We start from the raw sequence: 12,799 nt of genomic DNA on the forward strand, positions 1-12,799 counted from the left end.
ATATTTCATTACTGACAAACGATTCAATTAGTTGACGCGAGCCTCTTCAACTTCTTTAGATTAATGCTGGCTGCTGTGAATATACTTTTGCTTTGTTCTTTTCTTGTGATTTCCATAATTCTGTGAAGCTTGTCTCAGACATCACAAATCAAGAAGTAGTTGTTCATGATGTTAGTCAGTTGTACCATTTCAGGAGGTGGATATTTTCCTGACAGGATTATTGGTGATTTGGCTCTTCAAACAAGTCCACAAACTTACATTCAAGTATTTCCCTGCTTTGTAAAGAACTGAATGGACACTTCCTCGAGAATTGAAATACAACTCCGGGAAGGTAGTGACTGTTGAGATTTTTTATTTTTTTATCGGCAGTGACAGTTGAGATTATCTTACATATTACTCTATTGAATTTAAGAACTCTCCATCTTCGATCTCCATTGCTTTCAGGGACAGAACAGACGCACAAGCATCTGCTCTCATTAATTTCACACTTGCACAAGTGACGAATCAGAAAAATGATTAAGCATTATGATTTATATAGTCCTATTAATTCAATGCTCATGTCTGACATTGTCTGTAGGACCTGGGCATTTTTCTCAATTATGGAGCACTGGTGACATTCCTCTTACTCATACTTTTCGTATATATGTATATATTGCTATGTACCTCGTGTATAAAGCTTCATTAGATTGATTAAACTGTAAAAAACTGGTTTAGATTGATTCTGAGGTTTTCAGACCACAGTATGCTTTCAAATATCTGTACATATGGGTTGGCGATGAACAAGGTGATAAACTTAAATGGGAAAAAGTTAATAGTTTTCATTTGAAATTGGCAAATTTTCTCAATTCCAATATCAAGGTAAGAATTCAGTGAACAGTACTACTTTTCGTTATTGAAACCTACAGATACAGTAAAGGAATTAAATATAAAACCATGTCTTTTTTGTTTTTTCGGAGCTCGTCATGCTAGTTTTTTTTCAATGTTACCACAAAAAAAAAAAATAGTACCTGCAGTAATTTGTAATGCATATGAATAGAATAATACCAATTTTTGTTCTATTTTGGAGTGAGTATTCCAAGTATCAGCAGTGACATCAGGAGTACGAGCATAGTCATTACTTGTGAACAGCAAATGTAAGAAGATGAAGAAGATTCTTCTGTTAAGGCATATGTTGGAATAAATTTAGTGCAGCAATAGATCTAGGATTTATTACTCCAAATGGATTCTGAAATTAGACTTTACCAGAACCGTTATCTGCTTCATATGAGTTGGCTCCGGTTTCTGGGGAATTCAATTTTTGTATGCTCTGTGAGATTGAAGCTGATTTCCCCAGATATAGCCTTGTGATCTTTTCAATCATGGCTAGTCCTTGGGTACTGCATAGAAAGGGTTGAATTTTTGAGACAGTCCTTTTATCATTGTACTTAGGTACTGTTTTCATCCAGATATCTACATATAGGAACCTTTTGGGATTTCACTTTTAAGTCAAGTTTAACTCACATGGTATAACACTGTAATACTAAAACCTGCTGGGACCACAGAACTAATCAAGCAAAAGAAGTTCTTATGACAAGATATTCTATTTTACCTTGCACTAAATAAGTGGCCGCGAACATTGTTGGGGGCATGAAGAGCATCCGCCAAACTAGTATTCGTTAATGTTTCCAAAATATGCTCTCTCTTCTTGTTGGGCATCGAGTTATGAGCCATTATCACATCTGCAGGAACGGCTCCAAATCTGGTTATGAATCAGGAAAAACTCACTTGAGTATAGTGTATCTTGAAGCTTTATCTGGAATCCATATTTTCTCAGAGAATATGCAGGTAAAACTAAAGTTGACATTATCAAAGCAAGGATTTATAGGCAACTCATGAACCAAGTGTTAATAACTTACGAACAATCTCCAGGATAGTCATTGATTTCTCTGCACCCTCCTTGCGGACAAAGATACCTGCAGTTAATCAATTGAATGTTTTGACACACATTTTCTCTGTCACGTATAATGTAAAACATGCATATGGGAAGATACTTACATGAAGTCCCTAACAGACTTTGTTGACCATGATTGGGTATGAGGCCCCTCCATTGAATAGAGCAATACAGTATCACTCTTGACAAAAGCAATGTCTCCCAATTCCTCTACTAGGCACCTAAAAGCTCCTGAATGACCAGAGTATTTACCCCTTTCAGAGCAGGTTTCATTCTCTTTGCTGCATGCACTGCATATATCAAGACCTTCAACCTCTGATGGAGCACAGATAGCAGAGAAAAAATTAGTTGCAATTTTCCTGCCATCTTGTTCTGCACTGTTAATTAAATTTTTAATGTAATTGATGGGGTAGTTCCATCCAACTGCTGTGGAGTAACCTCCATGACAAGACTTGTGGTCTTTGAAATCCATTAAACTGATCTTTTCTTTGCTCTCACATGCCCTTCTGTTTACCACTGCAACTGCTTCATAGGTTTTTGAATGGTCACAGTACATCTCACTGGCTATGGCTTTCATTGAGTGGTTGATGAATGCAGTATAAGCAAGCCCTGCTTCTAAGTTCACCAAATCTGCTTCTCCTTTCTGAATCGAAACCATGCACTCTTGGGCTTTTTCTCTTTGGACACTAAGGAGGACATAATAAGAAATAAGAGTCGTATCACTGGAAATGTTGCATATTCCTTTTTCAATTATCCATTTGCTAGAATCCGACGTAGGACCAAACTAAAAGTCTTTTTTGAGTGTACCCATCAACTTCAAGTTTCCAACGAAGAAAATAAGCACTTGCAACTAAAATTGTAGTAAAAATCAGCTAAATTTTTAAAAAGGAAAATTGTCAATAACAGTCAATTTTGCTAGGTGAAGATCAAAAATTATTTTTCTTTTAAAGTATAAACAATGAAAAGAAGGTTTCTAAGTTTATTATGTTCTGTGATGGGTAGATACTCAATGTTTTGACACTGTAATGTATCCATCTAAAACTGGTTAATAAAAATTATATTATCTAATGAAATAAAGAGAAAGAAATAAAAAAAATATTAATAATAAAACATCCACTAGTGAAATATAAAATAGTCAAAATTACGAATCAAATAAATGGAAATATTAATTAAAAATATCATGAAAATAAGAAATAATAAAAATTCATTTATAAAATTCACAAAATCAGCGCGTGTAAGATATAAAATTTAACTTGATACTGTTTTTACTTACAGGTTGGATTAGTTACACCTAGTCTTTGAAAATAAGTTAGAGAAAAATTACGGTAGAAAAAATATTTTTGATAATGTCTTTCTGAATAAGGATTAAAAAGTCTTGCCTCTTCAGAATTTTTATAACAAAAGTTAATAATATTCTCTTACAACTCTTTTAATATATACACACATTTAAAATAATTAATAATAATATATTAATAAGTATCATAATAATAAGCTCTATTGCACTTATATATTAGTATTTTTCTTCTATGACTGACTTGTACAAATTAACCACAAAAAGATCCTATCTTTATGTTTTGGTGACCAGATAAAAACGAGATATAGGATAGTTGTTGGCTCAAACGTCATTTCTCATATATAGTTTAGATTATTTTTTATTTTAATTTTATATGAATTTATTATTTTACTTGTAAAAATCTACATGTTTATCTAATTACACACGTTTACAATTTAAAACTTTTTTTTTCTCTCATTCTATTTTTTAATTTATAATTTGTAATCTTTACTTAAAAGGACACATATATAGTATAGCATAAACTATTTTCATTTTTTTTACATACCACGAAAGAAATCTACATTGTAAACTAATGGAAATCTTATCCTCTTAAACTACTTTCTAATTATATTCTGTATTTATTAGTTAATAAAAAGAAAACATAATTTAAGTCTTATACTAATTACTTTAAAAACAATACATAACTTGAATTTTAATTTTAGTCCACAATTTAAAAACCTTTTAACAGTAGTGAGCAAGAAAATTAAATCCACAAGTAAAGAGAATATAATTTTTGTGAGAGTTAACCATTTCCATGAGTAGCCCGTTAGTTGGTTAATCACACTCACAAAGAATCTACACTCCTCCACTTCCTCCCTCACCGAACACCACCACACGCCGCCGTTGTCCTTCACCGGAGCTTCTGGAGATCCATGATGCCGCTTCCCAATCACCGCCGGCGACGTGGGAACGGACTCGCCGGAGAGAGGATCGCTATCACCAGCAGCAGCAGGCACAGGCGGAAGCGCCGGTGGCGATAGGTGAGGCTCGTAATCGTAATCACCGCCAGAGGTGGGTGGTGGTGGAAGTGGCTGGAAATCTAAAATAGTGGAAACACAAAACATGAATGAGAGCTTGGAATTTAGGGTTGAGAAGACGAGAATTAAACATATGCATTGACACGTCACGTCATATGACCTTGAACAGAGGGTGATGAGTGAACAAGAGAGTTCAAGAAGAAGAAGAAGAAGAAGAGAAGCAAACGAGCACGTGTTGGGATCTGCATCTTCGGTGAAGAGAGAGTGAGATGAAGATGATACGATGAAAGAAGGAGGGTCATGTTGGTGTTATATGGTTGTGGCACTTTTCGTTTCAATGAAGGAATAGTTTTGGTTAAGTATAATACAAGGAACAATAACACATCTTGGTGTAGTTGTCAACTGCATGCATGTTACTGTAACTTCACTTTTATTAAAAAAAAGCCAGGGATATTTTAAATTAAAAAACTCATTATGGATGCATCTTTATATTTTTTTTATCGAATTGATTATCATAATTATTCTTATTTTTAATTAATTACTTGAAGTTTGACTTATCATGATGTGATGTGCACTTTATTTATGTGTTCAAAATATTGGTGATAATAAATATATAAATGGATGTACATCTTTTTAAGAAATTAGATTCTAATTATAAGATTAGTTTATGAAGGTATGTATTAATTCTTTCTTTCATGTTTGAGTGTGTATTATGTTTCTATAGTTAGTATGTTCGTTCTTATATGTGTTAACGTTTATATATAATTATCTTTATTTCTTTTAATTTCTCTACGTTTCCTCGTATGGTATATTTTGTGTCCACTAGACTATTTAGGTTTTAATACGTTTCCGGTAGTGAATTTATTGATTTTTGGTTCCCAATAAAATGGTATCTGAGATCTGAGCATGATATGGTTCAGATTCATAAATTAAAATAAGTTTTTCCTTTTCGTTTGAGATTTTTGTTAATTTCCCAGACATAGTTAAAGAATATATCACTTTAGAGGAAGTAAAGTGATGCCTTTTTATATGAGAAATATTCATATACCTTCACCATATGCATTTATTTATATGACTCATTGTATTTTATCAAATTTTATCAAATTGGGATTAATTTGAATAAAATTAACAAAAGTAACGAAAATTGAGACTAAATTGAATACAAGATAAGACACTAACGTTGACACATGACAATGATACACTTGACACTTAACATTGACATTATCTTGACACGTGAACAACTTTTTTGAATTAAGAAAAAAAGTTAAAAGAATTAATAAATAACATTTTTTTTTAAATTTAAAAAAATCACAAAGTAACATGTGACCCATAATATTCATCTCTCCTTAGCTATTTAGATGGCGTCATAAAAATTACTAAATTAAACATAAATTACAAAAATTAGAACCACATTAACCACTAAAAAAAATTGAGTCTCATATTAAACAAAATCAACGAAAAAGAGATGGTATTAAGTTTAATTTTAATATTTAAAAATACATATTGTATGAAGCATTTTATATTAATTTTATAACAAATAATTAATTTAAACCTTCAAATTGAATTTGAAATTTATAATAAATAATTTATATTGTAATACTGTTATTTGAAATCATGTTTCAAATAATAATAACTCTTAAAATTATTATACAAAAATATCTTAAAAAAAGGTTATAATTAAAACTTATAATAGCATTATACATTTGACTTTCTTATGATTTTAACTTAGGCTGAAATTAAACAATAAGAAGGAACTTTATTTGGGAATGGAGATATGAGGATAACAATATAGCTTAGGTTAGGATATGTGTAAATCAAAGAGGGAAAGGAGTTGGACATAAGAGATATTAAAAACTTTAACAAAGTCTTTTAATTAAATGGAAATGGAAACTAGGTAAGGAGGACCATGGTGTATGGAGAGAGATACTTATTGTTGGAAGTCTCACATTGACTAGTAATAAAGTTAATTCTTAGTTTATAAGTGGGTGTAAACCTCATTTTACAAGTCAGTTTTGTGAGATTGAGTTAGGCTTAAAGTCCACTGCTAACACTTATTTCAATATTTCAAAGTATGGGTCACGGAGGAACTTGATGGAAAACAATATATCTAGAAACAACTCATGGTGGTGGAAAGATCTTTGTTAAGTATGTGGGGGTTCTGAGCAATGAGCATGGTTCGACATCTGCTTTGAGTGATACTCTTTCCAACAAAGATCAAATTACTTGCAAGAGGGGTTCGTTTACAAAATAATTTATCTGACCTATGCGAAAAGTGTAGAACACCGTGTAACTCCAAATGGCTGGGAATCCTGTTAAGCCTAAAAAACCTCGTAGTCGTTTCAATGTTGTAGGCTTTAGGCGACTTGGTGACTGCTTCTAATTTTTCAGTGTCCATTGCCACTCCATTTGCTTACAATGTATGACCCAAATAACATATTTGGTGAACCCCAAAAGTGCATTTTGAGAATTTAGCAAACAGCTGATTCATTTTTAAGATATTCAGAACTATCTCCAAGTGATGCAAATGGTCCTTCCAATTAGTGCTTTACACTAATGTCATAAAAAAAACTAACACAAATTTCCTCAAAAACCATTAAAAATCTGAATCATTGAGCACTGGAAGGTGGCTGGCGCATTTGATAAGCCAAATGGAATTACGAGCCATTCATACAACCCTTGATGGGTTCTAAAAGCAGTAACCCAATAATAAAACAATTTAGAATAGCCTCTTCATTCAATCTTTCAGACCTATTTGCCAACGAAGTGAATTTCATATAGTAGTCTGATTCAGACACCCAGTCTGTTGCAATTTGAACAATTTTGCCATAGGACAATCAAAAACTGTTCCATGAGTGTTGGAAGAGTTGAGCAACAGCTGATGTAAAGCAACTTTAATCTCCTCCATCGTCATTTCCTACACCTGATTTTTATCTTCCATTGTTTTTTTGGAGTTTTTGCTGAACTGTATTAAGGGAATAGTCTTTTGATGAAGAGTAATTCTGGTGAAAAAAAAAATCTAGAAGGGGAGTGCCAAGAGAGAAAAAGAGGTGTCACATATAGAATCTCTATGAAGAGTTTAAATTGGGCCTGACTATATAAGTTTAAGGGTAACTTTCTTTAAACATCATAAAATAAAATTCTTAAATAACCTGTATTCATTTTCAAATGGACTTCCAGGAATGTACTTTTATATTTGGAAAAGTCCATTTCAGAATAAATAAAATATGTTCAACAATTTTATAATAGTAAAGAAAAGAAAAATGTAAGTTTTGATATCTGTTTTATTTTAAAGAAACTCGTATTAATTCCAACTTTCTACACCTCGTAATTACTTTTCACATGTTTCATTTATTTTGGAGTAGACTTTCTCAAATGTATTTTCACATCCCAAAAAGTGTATTAATTCATAATTAATGAAAGATAGAAGAAAAAACAGCAAAATGATAACCCTGTAATAAAGTAGTACAAAATATGGAAAATTGATTCAACATAAGAAATTATTCTTGAGGAGGAGAAATGTTTGTCTTTCAAATTTATCAGTTCCATTACTCAAACCTATTTTAATTACTTTTATCCGTAAAATTTCTTCTACGATAAAACTATTCTCTTTTAAAATACTGGTGAAAACAGATGTATTATTCACTTTTTTTTTTAAATAACTTGAATTGTTATTATATATTAGAATTAAAAGATTATAAAAGAAATGAGTTTCTTAAAATATAATTTAAATTATTATTTTCTGTTTATTTGATAAAAAAATATATAAAACAATAAAAATCGATTGAAAAACTTATAAAAAGAGTAACCATTTGTGTCATATATAGATAAAACAATTATATTTTAGAGCAATTTATAAAGGAATATATATATATATATATATATATATATATATATATTATAAATAATAAAAATTGGTCTTTTCTATAAAGTCTTTCTCCATGCATGTTAAATACTAAATTTCAATGCCATAACTAAAGAATCTAACTATAGCTGCTATTGTTGATAAAATGAGCAAGATTGAAAGTGAATTATTCCTTTTTATTTTTATTGAATACTTTAATTCCTTAAAAAAATTAAAGGTAAATATACGTTTTGTTTATATATTTATTATTATTATTTTGCACTAATACATTATTTTGAGAGACGTATGATACATTATACTTAATTATTAATTTTTGGTAAATTATTATGGGAAAGAATTTCTAAAGGAGTAGTTAACATCTGTGTAGCAGGATACAGATACATAAGGACAGAAAAACCGACATATATGTATAAATGAGAATGTGGATGGAAAAAGAAGAGGTATAAGATAAAGTTGGTTCAGACATTCTTACATACATATATGTGACGTTGTTCAGAGAGTTTGTTTTGGTCCTCAACACAACAATGATTGAAGAATGTGAAAGGAATATTATTACATTTACACTGTGAAGATAATATTATAGTGTGAGTTTTGTATGCAGATAATATGAATATCAATGCATTATCCACCAAAGTAGATGCATCATTGCAAGAAGAAACGTTAATGGCAGGCATTGGCCCCCCATTCGCAGACCACCATATGCCAATGCTACTTCCATGGATGATGGATGATGCATCATGCATGACGCATGATGGATGATGCCTCAGACTATGTCCACCACACATCACTTTGTATACCAACAAACTCGTCTCTTTTCTCTCTGAACACTGCAATTGACTACACTCAACTCAATACAAATTCATCTCTCAAAACATTAAGTCATAGAGACAATTTTTTCTTACTCCTTTTTTATCATTATTATTAATATTATTATTATTATTAATATTATTATTATTATTAATATTAATATTATTATTATTTTTATTATTATTATTTATGAGGTCAACACTTTAATGTAAGGATAAACATGACCATATTTGTTTTACTCTTTCCTTCTCTCTCTTTTGTAATCTATGTATATATGCAATAGCAAATGAATGTTTTTTTTAGTTAAATTTAAGTTCGTATTTCATAAATAGGCTAATGTTTTCACCTAAATTTTGTTGGAGAGGAAGAAGACTATAGTTAAGATCTCTTATTCTCTTCCCTTCCTTAGTTACTTAATTTTCTAGTCATCAGGATTAAGGTTATGTTTTTTTATTTATTTTTTATTCTTCTTAAGTTCTATTATACAAAATATGGTTTTCTATCTTTTAAAGTCTCTTCTTGTTTTATCTGATTGGGGTAAGGAGTGTCATTTATTGTCATTTAAGTCCCAAATTGATTAATTTTTTCATTTTGTGCTTGTTGTCTTGATATGTCTTATTTTACATGTGTAGAATTTTGTAATTTTTTTTATCTAAAAGTAAACTTTTTAATACCAAAATCTTCTATTAAGTCCAAAAACACTTTTATTAGTACTTTATAAAAAGATTATAAGCAAAACAATTTTTTTTTATTTATTTGTAAAACTATTTAGCAAATAATTATGTCGAAAATCACATTTTGAATTTATCAATTTGATTCATGGTTATATGAGTGAAAAATCTTAAATTAGGTGACTTACATATGAGAAATCCAAAGTTAGTGAATATATTTATGACGTGAATTTAAATTATTATTTTATTCTTTATCAAACTCTCATTAAGAGGATTGGTTTAAGACTAGTTATATTTGAGTGTTTAGAGTGATAAACAACTATCCCTTATGTAACCGCTATCATGACTAGCAAGCAAATATATGTGTTGTTAGTACCAAAAACTATGATCACGGAAACATGAGTATGCTTATATATACATGATGCGATATGTGAATCTTGAAATTGTTATATTAAAATTTAATGTGAAATGTGAAACTAGAATTCAAGTGAAAAGCAAGATATTGAAGGACAATTAATTAATTAATTAAATTGTTATATCTCTAATCATGTGTAATTGTTGTGATGAAAATGTTGAACTTTTTGTGTGATAAAAGTGTTATAAAAATTATTGTGAAATAATTTCGATAAGAATATATATGAATATTTGATACGTGTCTATTTGAATTTTTTTTGGGGGAAAAGAATTGTAATAAAGAAGTTTAGTATGTGTAGTGAAATAGGTTTATCATAAACATGGTTGCTAAGAAATATATATATATATATATATATATATATATATATATATATTTTGAGAAAGATAATTCATAATTATTGTGAAATATGTTATGGAATTATATAAAAAGTTTGACATAATATTATAAATTATTTATTTAAAATTTTGATTTGGATATGTTTGATAAATTAACTTTAAAGTGAAATTATATTTCAATTAATCTATATTATTAAATTTATTGTATGATATTTATAAGTTTATCATCTTAATTATTTGTTGAATGACATTTGGAAGGTTTATGGAAATTTAGTAAATTCATCTAGATTATGTAAATACAAAATCTTGCATCTAATTTTTAGGGGAAAAAACTTATATGCAACAACTTAACTATCACTGATCATTTGGTGGGTTCATACAAAGCTCATTTGTTATATATCATCTCTAAATGATAGTTTTAATTATCTAAAATACCCATATAAATTGAAAGATTTTAATTTTGAGAGATGACAAGTGAACGAGGAGAGATAGAGACAACACTTCTTTTGGTAATTTATTAATTACTCTAAATTATATATAAGGATGCTATTGAAAATATAGTTGAAAAAGTACTACAATGAAAAATGTATAAAAATTATTTAAAAATAGAGAAAATAAAAAATTACTATAAAATAGTATTTTGGTGACGAGTTTCTGACATGATTGCAGTTAGTAATGCTTTGTGTTGTATGAAGAACAAGGTCCATAATTAATAATCGTTATGATTATGTTTCTTTTTTTTTCCTGTGCTTGGGCCTCTCCACATTTGGAAGGAGTTTTGAATGAAATGGAAAAGTTTATAGTTGCTCCCACCACTCCAAAATCTTCTTTTTTTTCTTTGACTTCTGTCATCATACAACTACTTCTTACAACTTTCATTTTTTCCACACACATCCCACTTAAGGAATGTTTAGAACTGCTTTTCAAATCTACCTTTTTTTAACAAATTTACATCCAAACATGCACTTAATTGCCAATGTCATGTTTCTATTTCTAAGTTGTAACCACATTTCCACTTTAATGTTGTCTACCTTGTCCATTGGATTTGCTTGCATGCTGTGTATCCTTCATTTAGCTAACCTATTTATTTCACCATCCATTTCTTGCACACCCTTCCATAGCATTCACATTCTTTCAATTTCATTTGTTATTTTTGGTATAAATCACAATTTTGTACACAGAAAGTCAATCTAGTGTTGCAAGTTTTCCCAGATAATTGTTTGTTCAGGTAAAAATAAAACAACATTTTTTTTGTAGTTGATTGTTATGAGAATATGTAGGAAAAAAATAGCAAAATAAAGAAATGGAAGTTCAAGCTCACCTTTTATTTATAATTTATAAAATATGAATCTTTATTTCTAAGAGTTAATATTTAGGGTTACATTTAACTCAAAATCAAACTATAAAATCACATCACAATATTTATATATGATAACCGATAAAGTTTCTCTTTCATGATTGCTAACATGACATGCCTCAAATATATATTTTTTTTTAAATATTCTTTTAAAAAATATACACTAAAATTTATGATTTCAACAACAGAATTTTTTTAAGGATTGAAATTGAATTTAATTATATTCATAAAAACTAAAAATATGCATAAACCTATATTTTTTTTACTCAAAAATAGGAGGTGATACACTTTTTTTAAAAAAAATAAATAAAAGAAAAGAAGATAAATCTCTTTGTAGATTATAAACACCATGTGGTACAAAATTGTAAGCAAAAGTGAAGAAAATCACTCACTATATTACTTTTTTTTTCTGAGAAAATCTAATTTAAAAATCAACAGAAAGAAAAGAACACAATAGCCTATATATAGAAGTATTTGACCTGCCAAGCTTCAAACTTACTTACCCCTACCCTCTAATATTTCTTAATAATGCAATAAAGTCACATTCAGTAAGAAAATCAGGAACAAAGGTATTCTATTAATAGACTCCAATAATGTCTGTCGAGATTATTTAATATAAAACATGATTAAACTTGTCTTAAGTTCCAAATTTCTAGTATCATCTGGTAAAAATATAAAGTTTTATAAATTTATAAAAATAACCTTAAAATATGTCATGGGATCATCATAAGAATGTATATATATATAATATAAGAATTTCTCCATGTTCAAATTCTTACACAGATCTTAAATAATTTGGTAGCAAAGTCTGGAGAGGGATACCCCACAATAGAACTTCCAAAATTTATATTTTGTACAACTGTTAAGCTAGCTAGAAGCTAGCTGTATGTTACAGACACAGACAGACAAATGAACAAAAATACAAATAAAAATGTTGTAAAAAACATTCTCACGTGTGAGACACATAACAAAAACCTACTAGTATGATACACATGAGAAGGATATATTTTATCAGTGTTTGAATATTTTGTTTTGAAACTGCTGAAAAAAGAAAAATAAAGGAATGTTACACCAAACCAACATTTCATTTCTCCTCAAAAGGGGAGCACAAG

At 29.3% G+C, this 12,799-nt stretch overlaps 1 protein-coding gene across 1 annotated transcript; it reads right to left on the minus strand.

The window, feature by feature from the left end:
* Positions 1-527: 527 nt before the first annotated feature.
* LOC108324721 (uncharacterized) lies at positions 528-4,421 on the minus strand. Its single transcript, XM_052874950.1, has 6 exons — positions 4,011-4,421; positions 2,035-2,616; positions 1,896-1,952; positions 1,589-1,738; positions 1,243-1,376; positions 528-1,156 (listed from the first exon to the last, which is right to left on the minus strand). The coding sequence occupies exons 1-6, from the start codon at positions 4,325-4,327 to the stop codon at positions 1,056-1,058; spliced, it is 1,341 nt and encodes a 446-aa protein (XP_052730910.1). The 5' UTR covers positions 4,328-4,421; the 3' UTR covers positions 528-1,055.
* Between the last annotated feature and the right edge of the window lie 8,378 nt (positions 4,422-12,799).

Source organism: Vigna angularis, chromosome 3, assembly GCF_016808095.1.
Source record: "Vigna angularis cultivar LongXiaoDou No.4 chromosome 3, ASM1680809v1, whole genome shotgun sequence".
NCBI lineage: Eukaryota > Viridiplantae > Streptophyta > Magnoliopsida > Fabales > Fabaceae > Vigna > Vigna angularis.